General features: G+C 32.7%; 1 protein-coding gene across 2 annotated transcripts in view; it reads right to left on the bottom strand.

Moving 5' to 3' along the window:
- The window catches only part of LOC124356721 (V-type proton ATPase catalytic subunit A), a 33,309-nt gene that overhangs the window by 1,572 nt on the left and 18,644 nt on the right, over positions 1-13,093 (bottom strand). For both annotated transcript variants that reach the window (XM_046807892.1, XM_046807894.1), the window contains exons 5-12: positions 12,182-12,319; positions 11,792-11,943; positions 11,024-11,165; positions 9,673-9,802; positions 9,373-9,499; positions 8,985-9,233; positions 7,540-7,746; positions 6,367-6,556 (exon numbers count right to left, since the gene is read on the bottom strand). In XM_046807892.1, coding sequence (XP_046663848.1) covers positions 6,367-6,556; positions 7,540-7,746; positions 8,985-9,233; positions 9,373-9,499; positions 9,673-9,802; positions 11,024-11,165; positions 11,792-11,943; positions 12,182-12,319 — 1,335 coding nt within the window. The remainder of the gene's footprint in view (positions 1-6,366; positions 6,557-7,539; positions 7,747-8,984; positions 9,234-9,372; positions 9,500-9,672; positions 9,803-11,023; positions 11,166-11,791; positions 11,944-12,181; positions 12,320-13,093) is intronic.

Below are 13,093 nucleotides of genomic sequence, written 5' to 3'. Positions count from 1 at the left end.
TTTTTTTATAATTAGACATGAATATTTTACATTTTTCTCAGACTTTATATTTTTTTATGGAATAAAATTTTTTTTTACACATACCTATTCGTAGTCAAGAATAGTTTACACACGTGTTCTAGTAAAATTTTCTAAGTTTCTATCCCATCTATCACTTCAGTGTAAAGGCGCACTACGCGTTATTTATCTTACTTGCACAGTCAATGAATTGTAGGCTAATTTAAAATTTACTGCTTTACTTAAAAATTACTTTAAAACAAAGCTGCTTGATAGGTTTCAGCACTAACCATTTATTATAAAACAAAGAGAAAATTAGAAAATAACTGCTATGTTTAGTGGTCAGTGGTGCTGGCCTTACGAGCTATGGACGTATTATATCTTGGCTAGTACAGCTGAACATATGAGCTGAGTTCAAGAATCAAGAGAATCAAGAGATTTATTTGCCATTAAATACAAAAAAACAGTACAATAGGCATCGTCAATCAAGCCCCAATAATGAAATAAAAACTCTTAACTAGTTCCGAATAATAATATCACACATGTCACTACAATTCAAGTACTCTTCAACAGTATGAAGGCTTTGATCTTAAGCCACTTGCTAACCATAATAATAAATTTCTTAGGTGGTAGAGATTTTTACAGAATTTGGCAACTTGTTGAATAATAATAGTTGATGATATTTATAGCTCTTAAAATACTTATTGAGTCTAATGCTAGGTTTAAACAAATTTTCTTTTTGCCTTGTGTTGTAACTATGAACTAAGGAATTTTCTTTAAAATCATCTATATTATTTTTTACATAGAATAGGTTACAGTAAATATATGCATTAGCTAAAGTCATAATGTTAAGATTTGGGAAAACCTTTCTGCATGACTCCATTGAAAACAATCCAGTAATTGCTCTTATCGCTTTTTTTCTGCCACATCAAAGGCTTTCCTGGCAGAGGCTGAATTTCCCCAAGAGTCTAATTCCATAAATTAGATGAGTATGGAACAATCCAAAATAGCACATAATTAGTACTTCTGAACTTACACAAGTTTTTTAATTTTCTTAAGAGATAGGTCACTCTTGCCAATTTTTTACATAAATTACTGACATGTTCCTCCCAACATAGCTTACTGTCTAGATATATGCCGAGCAGCTTTACCGGCTTAAACATACTATCATCTAAGTTAATGTGATGTTTCAAAGAGAATATGATGTGTTCTGTTTTATTTTCATTTATAAACAATTTGTTCGAGAAATACCATGTTTTTGCCTGTATGAGAGCTTCATTCAGTTTTGCTTGTACATTTGGAATATTTACATCATTTTGGGATCAACGTGGTGTCATCAGCATACAGTATAGAGAAAGCTGACACATTATAACTAAAGTCATTCACAAACACCAAAAAAAGAAAAGGACCAAGGACAGAGCCTGCGGAACACCTGCATAAACATCAAGATATTCTGAGCACTCATTTTTAACAGCAAACCATTTTGTTCCTATTCTTAAGATAACTTTCTATTACTGACAGTTCTTCATTTTACAACACCATAATGTTTAAGTTTTTGACATAACATAACATGAGAAACATTGTCAAAAGCCTTACTTAGGTCTAATAGGCTAGTACCAACCACCAGCTTGTCCTCAAAGCTGTTTAAAATATAGTCTACAATTTTCTCAACTGCATCCACGGTTGTATGTTTAGGCCTAAAGCCAAATTGAAAAGGATACAACAAAATTGTTGGTAACAAAGTATTCATACAGCTGTGCCACCAGGCAAGACTCGATTACCTTACTTAAAATTGGGACAATTGTGATCGGCCGATAATTTTCAGGACAGTTCATATCTCATTTCTTAAACATAGGTGTAACTTTAGACATCTTTAGGCAGTCTGGAAAATATCCTACAGTAACAACTAAATTTAACCAGATAAGTAAGTGGTAACAATATAACATTAATTATATTTTTAAGCAAAAAATTGGACAAACCATACACATCCTCACTATGTGAGCCACTCATTTGATTGACAACACACTTTAACCATTCCTTCATCCACCAACTTCCATTTAAATACATTATCAGCATTAGGCCCAGTAGAATTTGATAGCAAGTCAGAGTACACTGAGTCATTTACATCAATGACCTCATCCTGTTTATCATTACTGTCAATAGACAAATTAACAAAGTAAGAGTTCAATTGGCCAGGTGAGATTGGTATACTGCGTTTTGTTGAGCAATTAAGATTACATTCTCTTTTAGCAACAAACCATGCAGCTTTGCATTGGATATTGGAATTACTGATATAATATCTATTGTTGGCAGCTACTTTAGCCTTCATTATTTCCTGCTTATAGAGTTTTTTAACAACTATTGTAAAGTATGTGATCATCTTGGTTCCGAGTAATCCTCCATTTATCATATAGAGCTAGAAGTTGCATTCGCCTATCTAGTAATTCTGGCGGAAAACCAGTTTATTACATCGCATTTCTTAGATCTAGGTATCACAGATATCTTTGGGCAACTAATATTAAAATGCATGGTTAAAATATTTAAAAAAACTATTTACAGCAATATTACATCTTTGTGATACACACAATTCCAGTCAGAATTACTTAAACATTCAACTAGATTACCTAACCTATCTTGTGACATGAGACGTTTTTGGCCAACTTTCATGTCATTGGGCTTAGGCCTAATAGTACTGCCATCCCGACTATGGCTATGTTCATTGGCCAGAAAAAGGCTAACCCAAATACCTGCGTGATCAGATATTACTCCTTGGTTCAACAAAACTATATCTAGGTTTTCTGCAGCTAAATTAGTAGCTATATTGTCAAGGCAAGACTTAAACCTAGTTGGTACTTTATTTGTACAGTACAAATTAAAGGATCTTAAAAGATTTTAAAAAAATCAAGAGTTTCAGAGTCACTAGCTTTCAATATATCAACATTAAAATCACCAGCCAGTATTACATGTTTAAAATTTTTTGGACCCCTTAGTAACATAAGCAAGTAAACATTCTAGGTTAAAAAATAAACAGTCCAAAATTAGTCTGGCGTGCGATACACACTCATAACTAATGCATTCAGTTTACCTTAGTCTAATGGCAGTTGCTTCACATATTGCACTTTGACTATAGCGGGAAACATCAAATCATTTCATAAACTTATTTCTTTCTTGACATAAATTGACGAACCACCAAAACCCGATTCTCGGCAAAAGTACCCGGCCAGTTCAAATCCCTCAGGAATATACAAGGATATTTCATCTTTAACTAACCAGTGCTCATTAATACAAATAACATCGGTTTGTTTGAGAGCCAATTATAGCCTCAAGTTCAAATAATTTATTGCGCAATGATTGTACATTGAAGGTACATACACTTATACTTGGCCTACGACCCTTAATATTTGTAGATAGGTTTTGATCCAATACGTCTATGAGTTTACTAGGCCCACTTAATGGGGTAGGCCTAAAAAAGGTTTATTATAACTTACTGTTCTACGAAGAGGGTTATATTTTCGAACACTAACACCTCGAGGCCACAGGTTAGGATGCATAAGTTCCTCACCCAATTCGAGCGGTACACCCACCTTGAAAAGAGTTGTAGTTGCTGTACCTAGTTTTTTAATTGTTCACACTGATATGTAGGTGCCCTCTTTTAAACTATTAAGGTATTCAACTAATGAGTCAGCAGTAACATCTGTGTTCCAACCCGACATGAAAAGCCATAGTATTCTTTCTGCAGGTTTAATTGACATATTCTCACTTACCTCTTTTGTACCATAAATTACCTTATTTCTTTTAATTACATCACTGTAGGAATGTTTCATCATAGATGAGTTCTCTTTCCCTTTTACTTTTAGAATTGCGTTTGCATCCCATACTAGGCAGTAACTTACTTGGAGGATATTTCTTTTCCTGTGAATTATTGCCACTTTTATTTAAAAGTGTCGTGTTTTTTGTTGAATTTAACTCCTTTACTTACATATTCGGAGTTCCTGTAAAACCCGGTATTAACTTTGTTAACCTCACTACCTTGTTGACATGGTCGTGATGTGTTGTGTTTCTGTTTACTAACATATGTCCATAATCCATCTGATTCCAACATTTCACTGTCAACGGCAATTGAAGTATCAATGCAACGGCCTGCAAGAGTAGAATCTTTGTCATCAAGGCCCTCCACAGATTCGAACCTTCACTTGAAAAAATACCAGCACGCTCACTGTTGTTCGTCTGTGAGTCACTTTTGACAGAATTTGAAATTGTCATATGTTCTTCAACATGTTGTTTGAACAGAGTCATGTCATTCCTTAACCTAACATTTTCCGACGACACACATTCAAGCTTCTTCACAATTTCAGCATTGTCATTATTCACTATTTTATTAGTCAGATTAATTAAATTTTTTACTGTTTCATTTAGGGATAAGAAATCCTCAACGCCACATACCTTTTCAACGACACGATCAATTCTCTGTTCACACGGTACGCAATACCACTTCACTTTGTCACATATTTTATTTATCTGCTCATACTCTTCATCTGAAATATTAACACACTCACCATGATACCGATTTTTACAAAAACCTTCACATTCTAGAGCATTATCACTGTCATTAACTAATTTTATTGCAACAAGGACAGTAAGACTGACATTCATCACCCGCCATTTTTTTTTCCAGTGTTAACATTACGGCAAAATTAATTCGCGCTTTCGACAAAATGGAAGCGGCCAGTAGAGTTGGCCATATGAGCTTCAAGAACAAATTATAAATACTGATTTCGAGTGCATAGGGTTAAAGTTTGCAAGTAAACTTCCATATGATGAAAAGTTGGAAAACAGCCAAGATTCTTCAATAGGACTTGATACCACGGTCAGACTCTTCACTACTTGTTGATAACTTGTAAAATGTCTTGGGCCTTTTAGATATGAATTTTTAAAAGTGGTTGAGACCAAAGGGGTTGTGCAATAGAAAGCATCAGCTACTTGTATGGGTATGTAACATTTGACACCACTATAACCTATCTTGTATTGTTAGCTTTCTATTTTCCCACCGTCTTAAGAAGTCATGCTGATACATATTACTATGTATGGATGCACTTATTGTAGCAAAAAATAATATTAACAAGTGAATATTTTACATTTACATCAATTTTGTAAAGAATTAAAAAAAAATTATTATTATTTATATCTCTTGACATGATTTTTCAAATTCTTGTTTTTGTAGAGCAGTTGTCCATTCATCATATAATTTTGTTTTCATAATTATAGTTTATTTGTATTTGTATAGTGTTTTTGTATAGTATTAAGAGTTTTAGTTTTTATTTTATACTGTTATCTTGAATAATAGAGTAAGCAAATTGATGTTATTAGGAAGAAATAATTTTCTTGTTGGTAAATATGGTTCAACTTTATATATAATAATTCCATTGCAAGTAACATTTATGATAATAATGTGCAGCATAAAATGATTCAAACTGAGTTAGTCTATTAATCTCATCAAGAGTTGATGAATTAAAAAAAACTAAAATTTGCATCATAAAATAATAAGAAAATTGTCCAATTTTGTTTAAACAATAAAAAATGATAAACATTGCTTTTATTGTAGTACAATATTCTTTGTAACTTGTACATATTATGGAATAAAATGATTGACTATTGACTACAATATTTGTAAATTTAAATAATAAGTTATGATCACTAATTATTATTTCATTGGAAGAAATCAATCATCGTTTTTGTGTGTTTTTACAGTAGCTTCCCTCCTATTATTGTTAAAAATAACTTCCACAAGAACTTGTCACATAGAATACTGTCTCCCTGCCCCTCCAAATAAGCTAGCAAACACTCAATGTGATATATTGCTGCTCTGTGCCTGACCTTGGACTCAGCCTGCAAACCCTCCCCCCCCTCCTAAAAATGCAAAACAAAGAGGGTCTAAAAATAGCCACAGGCTACATGTGTCTGTCTGTCTAGTGTTATTATGACTGCCCATTTTCACTCACTACACTGCCACTGCTTGTTATTTTTAAAACATTACCTCAACTCTTATCTACAAATGCTGTATGGGGGTTCTTTATCTGATATTTACAATTATTAATAAGCTTATTAATATAATTAAAATCAATTGAAATAAAAATGAAAAAAACATTGCTAAAAAATATGGAAAATTGATTCCAATTTGCATTAACCATACAGTTGTTAATTATTTTTTGTTGATACCGAAATTCTTTTATCCCGGTTAATACACAAACAACCCCTGGAAAATCAGGAGTTGACTGTATTTGAAAAGGAGTTACAAGCAATAATATTCAACTAGAAGAAAAGTAAATTTAATTTCAATATGTACTCTAAATTTTTATTTCTCCCATTCACCTTGAATTTCATTGACGACAGTTGGTACAGAATGTTGCCCATGCCGTCCTTGATGACACTCCAGGTGATCTTGTTTTCACTTTGTGCTGTCGACTCGACGGCATGCCTTGACATGTCAAAGAATGCAATCATGTTGCGGAGCATGCCCACTGTCTTGTAGAAGGGACAGAAACGATCATACGGAGAGTAGCTGCAACAAAAATTAGAACAAATCAGTCATTTTAACAATTATTATAGTAATCAATAAGACATTCACCATAACAAGAGTAGGGCCGTAGCTCTCTAACCAGAGGTCATAGATTTTATTCCCGAGGAGGAAAATAAAAATTGCGAATGGGCGTGGACGGTTTTTACACGAAAATGTTTGTTATCACCAATTAAAATTCAACTGGCATAGAAGGAAACTATTTAATAAAAAACTATTAGAAAACAAAGGACATAAAAGCACCAGAAACCTGGTTCTTTGGCCACAAGGGAAAACCATGATTGCAAACAGTTTTTCCTTATACAACTAATGAAAGTTCATATGGCCACAACAAAATCACTACAAGTTTAATCAGGTCATAGTTTGGAAGTGGTATAGTGTTGTTTATGTAAAAAATATAACACAAAACATTTTTTTATAACTAATTAAGATTATTATGTTTACTTGTATATAAATATATTCTATACTGTGAGTCCATAAAGTGTAGAATACATCAATATTCTCAATAGTGATATAAAATAAGGTATTGATTTTTAGTTTATTATAACCATTAAATAACAGTTTATTTTTTTGTAAGTTTTTAGTTTAGGCACCAATTTTGAATCCACCATCTTAGATGCGAGCTTAATATTTCAAATACAAATTGGGTCAGGTGTAAATTTAAACCAAAACCAGTTGTAGTACTTGTTCTGATAGTGTTCTACTAACAGTACAGTACAACAAAACATAGAACGTAGAACAGGTAAATGTTTGGGATATCACTCGAATCACTTTTGAGTTGTGTGAGAGATTATATCAGTATTTAAAAAAAATGTGAATGGTAGTTCGTTTAATTTTTAAACATACATTTTTTATAATTCCTAAACAAACAAAACGTTTTGGTCAAAACACCACTGCATTTGTTACATTAAGTGTGACACATACTGACCATACATTGAGTGTATGTGACCATAGGTCTGTTCACATACCTGTTCTGTTGCAGAAAATCTTCTTTCAGTAGCCTGGCAACTTCCAGAGTGATTTTGTCGGACTCGGCAAGTGATGCTTTGCCGACCAGTTGTACAATTTCTGACAAATCTTCTTCCTCCTGCAGAATTTCCTTTACCTTGGTCCTCAGGGGTACAAACTCTGGGAAGCTCTTGTCATAGAAGTCATCTAGTGCTCTCATGTATTTACTGAAATTATATCAATTATATTTATAACTGTACAATGTGATCAGTAAAAGGTACAGAGCAGGTCTTAATTTGTATTACGATATCAGGTTGTGGTGCCACATTTTCGATGATGTTCTGACAAATATTTTTGTTTATAGACATTTTCCACTCTGACAATATAGGAACTGTTTCCCTTATTATTTAATTTTAAAGCAGAACTTATTATTTAATTTACTTACTCTATAAAAGTATTCCTTTCGTTTCATATCTTTTTGTTAATCTCTTATATAACTAAAGAAGAGAATCGTGTTAAATTAAAAACACAAATTTAAATAACATACTTAACTTTTAATATATTTAAAAATGAAATAGAAATATAAAATACATTTTTTAAAATGTTTTTATCTACAAAATGAAATATTTTGGAACATTTTTAGAAAAAATTATTCTACACAAATTTATACTGACTTACAAACAAAAATTAACTACATATATTTTTGTTAAGTAATTTATTACTGTATTACTTAGGTCAAAATTAATTAGTGAGGTCAAACTTAACCAAATAATATGGATTCATAAGCAAAGTTTTATTACTGCTTTTGCAATTTTATGACAAATTTCCAATATCTTTATCAGATTTTTCCTTCAAGAGTCACTAAATCAAGCATAACAATGATAACAGGACAGGTAAATATCATATTGATAATAGCTCTCTAAAAAATCAACTGCACAGTAAGCCCAATGTCAAAGCGAGATACTTGTTTGAGTTAACAGGTATTTACCAATTATAAAAAATTCAATTTATAAAATTTATTCAGCAATGAAATCATGTTCGAATTGGTCTAAAACAATCAAAAGATAGCATCAAAAGTCAAAAACCAACTCTTGTAGCCAAAGGAGACAACTACATCTGTCTAAATACAATGACAGTGCATTTAAACGGTACGATCAGGATGGGCCCAAAAATGGAGGTTGCATCTTTTATTCCTTGATGAAGCTTCACCAGTACTTGAGCATAATGGAAATAACTTAAATAATATTTTCTTAAATTTTTGAGAAAAGTCTCTTGATAGAAAAATGTAGTTATGTTTAAGTGTGTAATTTCTAAAAATTGTACTCTATGCATAGTTTGTTCAATTACTCCAATAGTAAAATTAGTGAATCTTTATAGTGAAACTTATATTTAGATGGAAGTATATGACAAAGTTCTAGTATTTTACTGAAATAAAGATACAGTATAGATTATGATCTGGGTGTACCTGTATGATATGAGCCAGTTAATGGAGGGAAAGTGTTTCCTTTGTGCCAATTTCTTGTCAAGACCCCAGAAGACCTGTACGATACCAAGGGTGGCGGAGGTGACGGGATCTGAGAAGTCACCACCAGGAGGTGACACAGCACCGACAATACTGACAGAGCCTTCACGATCGGGATTTCCCAGGCACTTGACTCGACCGGCTCTCTCGTAGAAGGAGGCTAGACGGGCACCCAGGTATGCGGGGTAACCACTGTAACACACTCAAAATAAAGTGGTAACAATCGAAGAGCATATTATTTAAGTTGGATTCATGCATTAAAGAAAACTAATATTACTATTCTTAAACAGAAGGCTCGATAAAATTAATTTGCAATAAAAAATATTCTAACCTGTCAGCAGGCATTTCTGCCAATCGTCCAGAAATTTCTCTCAGGGCTTCGGCCCAACGGGATGTAGAGTCAGCCATCATAGAAACATTGTAGCCCATGTCTCGGAAATATTCAGACAGTGTGATTCCTACAATTAACAAGTTACAAAAAAATTAGATTATTGTTACAAAAAGAAAATATTCTATATCTAAATAGTTATTTAGAGAATATATGTATTTGTCTACTAGAAGTAATTTCTTTTAGGTAAAGTCAGTGGTAACAATATTTTAGAATGTAAAATGAAACATATCCAGGACAAACCTGTATAAATGGAAGCTTCTCGGGCGGCGACAGGCATGTTGGAGGTGTTGGCTACCAGAGCAGTTCGCTTCATTATACTCTCCGTGACTCCATCAATCTCTACAGACAGCTCAGGGAAGTCTTGCAATACCTACAACACAGCGTTGTTAAACAGCTAGAACATCAATTCTTAAAAAAATAATTGTCTTTTTAAGGATTTTTTATGTAACATTACGGTTTTTATTAACATTCATCAACAGCTAAGAGAAAAAAATCTTTTAGCATTGTATATCTAGATCAGAAAGTTGGGTTCAGGATTCGGTTAAGAAATGAGGTAGTTTGTAACTCTTTAGATCTCAAACTTAGGCTGGGAATGAGTTTCATGTATAAAGATCGTAATAATTAATTTAGGAACATAATAATTAATATTCCTTGACACGGTCTGTGGGCAAAACTCACGTATGAAAGAACACTGAAGTTTATATTGTGATTTACTCATTTAGTTTCTAGAAACTATAATGTACTTGTACAATATAATCTTTTTTAAGTAGCACCTAAATTGTTTAGCCTATTTGCTGATGGTGTTAAACACTGGGAGTAATATTTTAACCACATGAAAAGTTCAGGTATCAGTATTGAATAGAGCTTGGCTGGTAAAAACAATTTTGATTTATATCAGACGTTAAATGTTGGATTAAAAAACATCAAACTTTTATAAATTTAACTTCAGAGAGGCCCGTGGAAAAGGCATGGTGTGACATTAATAAATTACATGGTACAACACAATGTGAAGGAAACTATGAGGATGCAAACAAAGGTAGAATTTGAATAGTGTTAGCAATTAAGAAGTAATTAACATTGTAAGTATTATAAGCAATAATTCCACAAAATAATAATGAAATATGTCACAACACGGTGATTGAGTCACTAAAAAGGCCATCATAGATGGAAAACAATAATGGTAATAAAACAAAAAAAAACAAAACTTGTTGAGTAGAAACGATCATGACATAAAACAATGATGAAAATTTGTGGTATAGAAATTTGTGTCACAAATAAGGATATTTATTAAAGTTTACAAATCTTAATCACTGCAAATCAAGACCTCATTTGGTACTATAAAAATTCAGTTTGATGAAACTGAAAACTATAATGGCTCATACAAATTGCAAACTTTTTCTGAATGTTTAAATTTTTGTTAAGGTAGATAAATACATCTTACTGATGTATTTATGTTAGGTACAGTTTCACGTCTAGTTTTGCTGTGATTTAAATTTGATTTCATCTAGTAGATGATTCGGTGACTCAAAGATTGTCAACTAAACTTACTTATCAGCTGTTATAAAACTAAATGTCATATTAGATGCCGAACCTCAGACATTTCATTTCCTCGCTCTCCACATCCTACGTAAATGATGACATCCGAGTTGGAGTATTTGGACAGGGCCTGAGAGATGACAGTTTTACCGCAACCGAAGGCTCCAGGGATGGCCGTGGTACCACCTTGCACACAACTGAAACACATTCTTTAGTCAGTTTCTTAAACTACATAATTGGAGATACGAAAATCAATTTAAATTTCCTTCAACAATGACTACAGTCAGCTATGTTAGATGCTTTGTCTCCTTATCAAATAGAATATTGATTTTTTTCAATGGTTTAGTTCGGCTCAATTAAGTTTATTACATAAATTAACTCAAATCTGCCAGAAGAGTACTGCTACTATGGTGACAAAGACAGTTAATATACCATATTGAGGTGTCCTATATATGTATCAGCAGGATGTGGGTTGAAATCTGATTATTAATAACACCATAATTTAAGCAAATAATAATTTTCTTCTAAATAACGACTGATATTATAAAAATGAGAAGAATGTAATTGATAAATTTTACTGAAAATGCACGTGAAAATGAGCAGCACATATGTAGCAGTTTTCTAGCCTGTTGTCATTTATTCAGCTACAGGTTATGTTAGTGGGTAGCCATAGAAGAGATAACATCTTGTGTTATAATCTGTCAAAAAACTATTCCAACTAGTCCAAATTCAACTATATGAGGATTTAAACAAAAATTGATTGTGTTTTATTACGGAAACATTAAATTTGCTGTCAGAAGCAAATGTTACATTTGGTACTAACGGGAATAGAGAGTCGAGCACACGTTGACCAGTGAGCAGTGGATGATTGGCTGGCAGCTTCTCGGTCACAGGTCTGGGCTGACGTACAGGCCACACTTGCAACATCGTATACTTAGACTTCTCACCGTCAAACTCCGTTTCCAGAACAACATCCTGTCCCACACACACATTCATCAGTAACCATCAACATAATACTTCTATGCAATATTGTTCAAACATTACAACACACTATAAAGAATAAAATATTGTTTTTCTTTGTATCAATAAATAAATAATATTAATATTCGGTGATTTTGCTTAATCTTTTCAATGTGATTTCATGTGGCAATGTCTTAAGTGATCCAAATCTCTGTTAAGTTGATACATTTATTAGGGTAATGCCAAGTCTTACATCAACAGTGTAGTTGCCAGGGGATGCGATGTACGTCACTGTTCCCTTAGCTCGAGGAGGCAGCAGCATCTTGTGTTTCACCAGGGTATTCTCGTGGACGATTCCATAAATATCTCCTCCGGTAATGTGGCTTCCAGTCTGTAATACAACAGTGCTATTACTTTGACAAATTTACAAGGATATTACGACTGATCATATATAACGTTCCCAATTCTCCAAAAAGGTGAGCCTTGCTTGCTCACCACCTCACTATTGTCTTCGTTTGTATTTCAAGTGAGCCAACATAGTCCTTCATTAATTGTTGATACTCTTTTAAGTATAAAAGGCTATTAATGTTTTATCTAATGCACTAAGGACACAATTGTCCGAAGTTTATGAGACTAAGCCCTTTTCAATCTTCAAAATTTTAGATAAAATATTATTAAAAACTTGTTTCTGGTCGGTAAGAACTGAGCAGTGGCAGATACATTAATGAGAATTTTCATTCACTATAAATAGCCTAACAATTTAATCAATTTATCACAAAATGCAAACTAATACCATACTAATATATATATATATATATATATATATAGTTAATGAAAAAAAATCGCTAAGGAATCATGCAAAGTTCTTACAGATACTGTCATTAGGCCAGATCTAATACCACCAAAGCACAATTTTTTAACGTTAAGGTGTATAGGCTATTCTTGATAAAACAGTTAACCAGCTTTATTTTATTTAGTTTTTATTTACATTTAAAAGAATCATGTAACTAAAATAATTTGCTGATAATAGTTGCACAATTAGTTACAAATGACATTATTGTAACAAAATGATACACATTCACGTCATAGCTGTCACCTGATAGCATTATCTTATCACAGCAGTGTAATAAGAGCACTTGACCAATGAATAGCCATTCACATTATT

This window comes from Homalodisca vitripennis, chromosome 3, assembly GCF_021130785.1.
Source record: "Homalodisca vitripennis isolate AUS2020 chromosome 3, UT_GWSS_2.1, whole genome shotgun sequence".
Lineage (NCBI taxonomy): Eukaryota > Metazoa > Arthropoda > Insecta > Hemiptera > Cicadellidae > Homalodisca > Homalodisca vitripennis.
The sequence above is the reverse complement of the archived record's forward strand: the minus strand, read 5'-3'. Positions and strand labels throughout refer to the sequence as shown.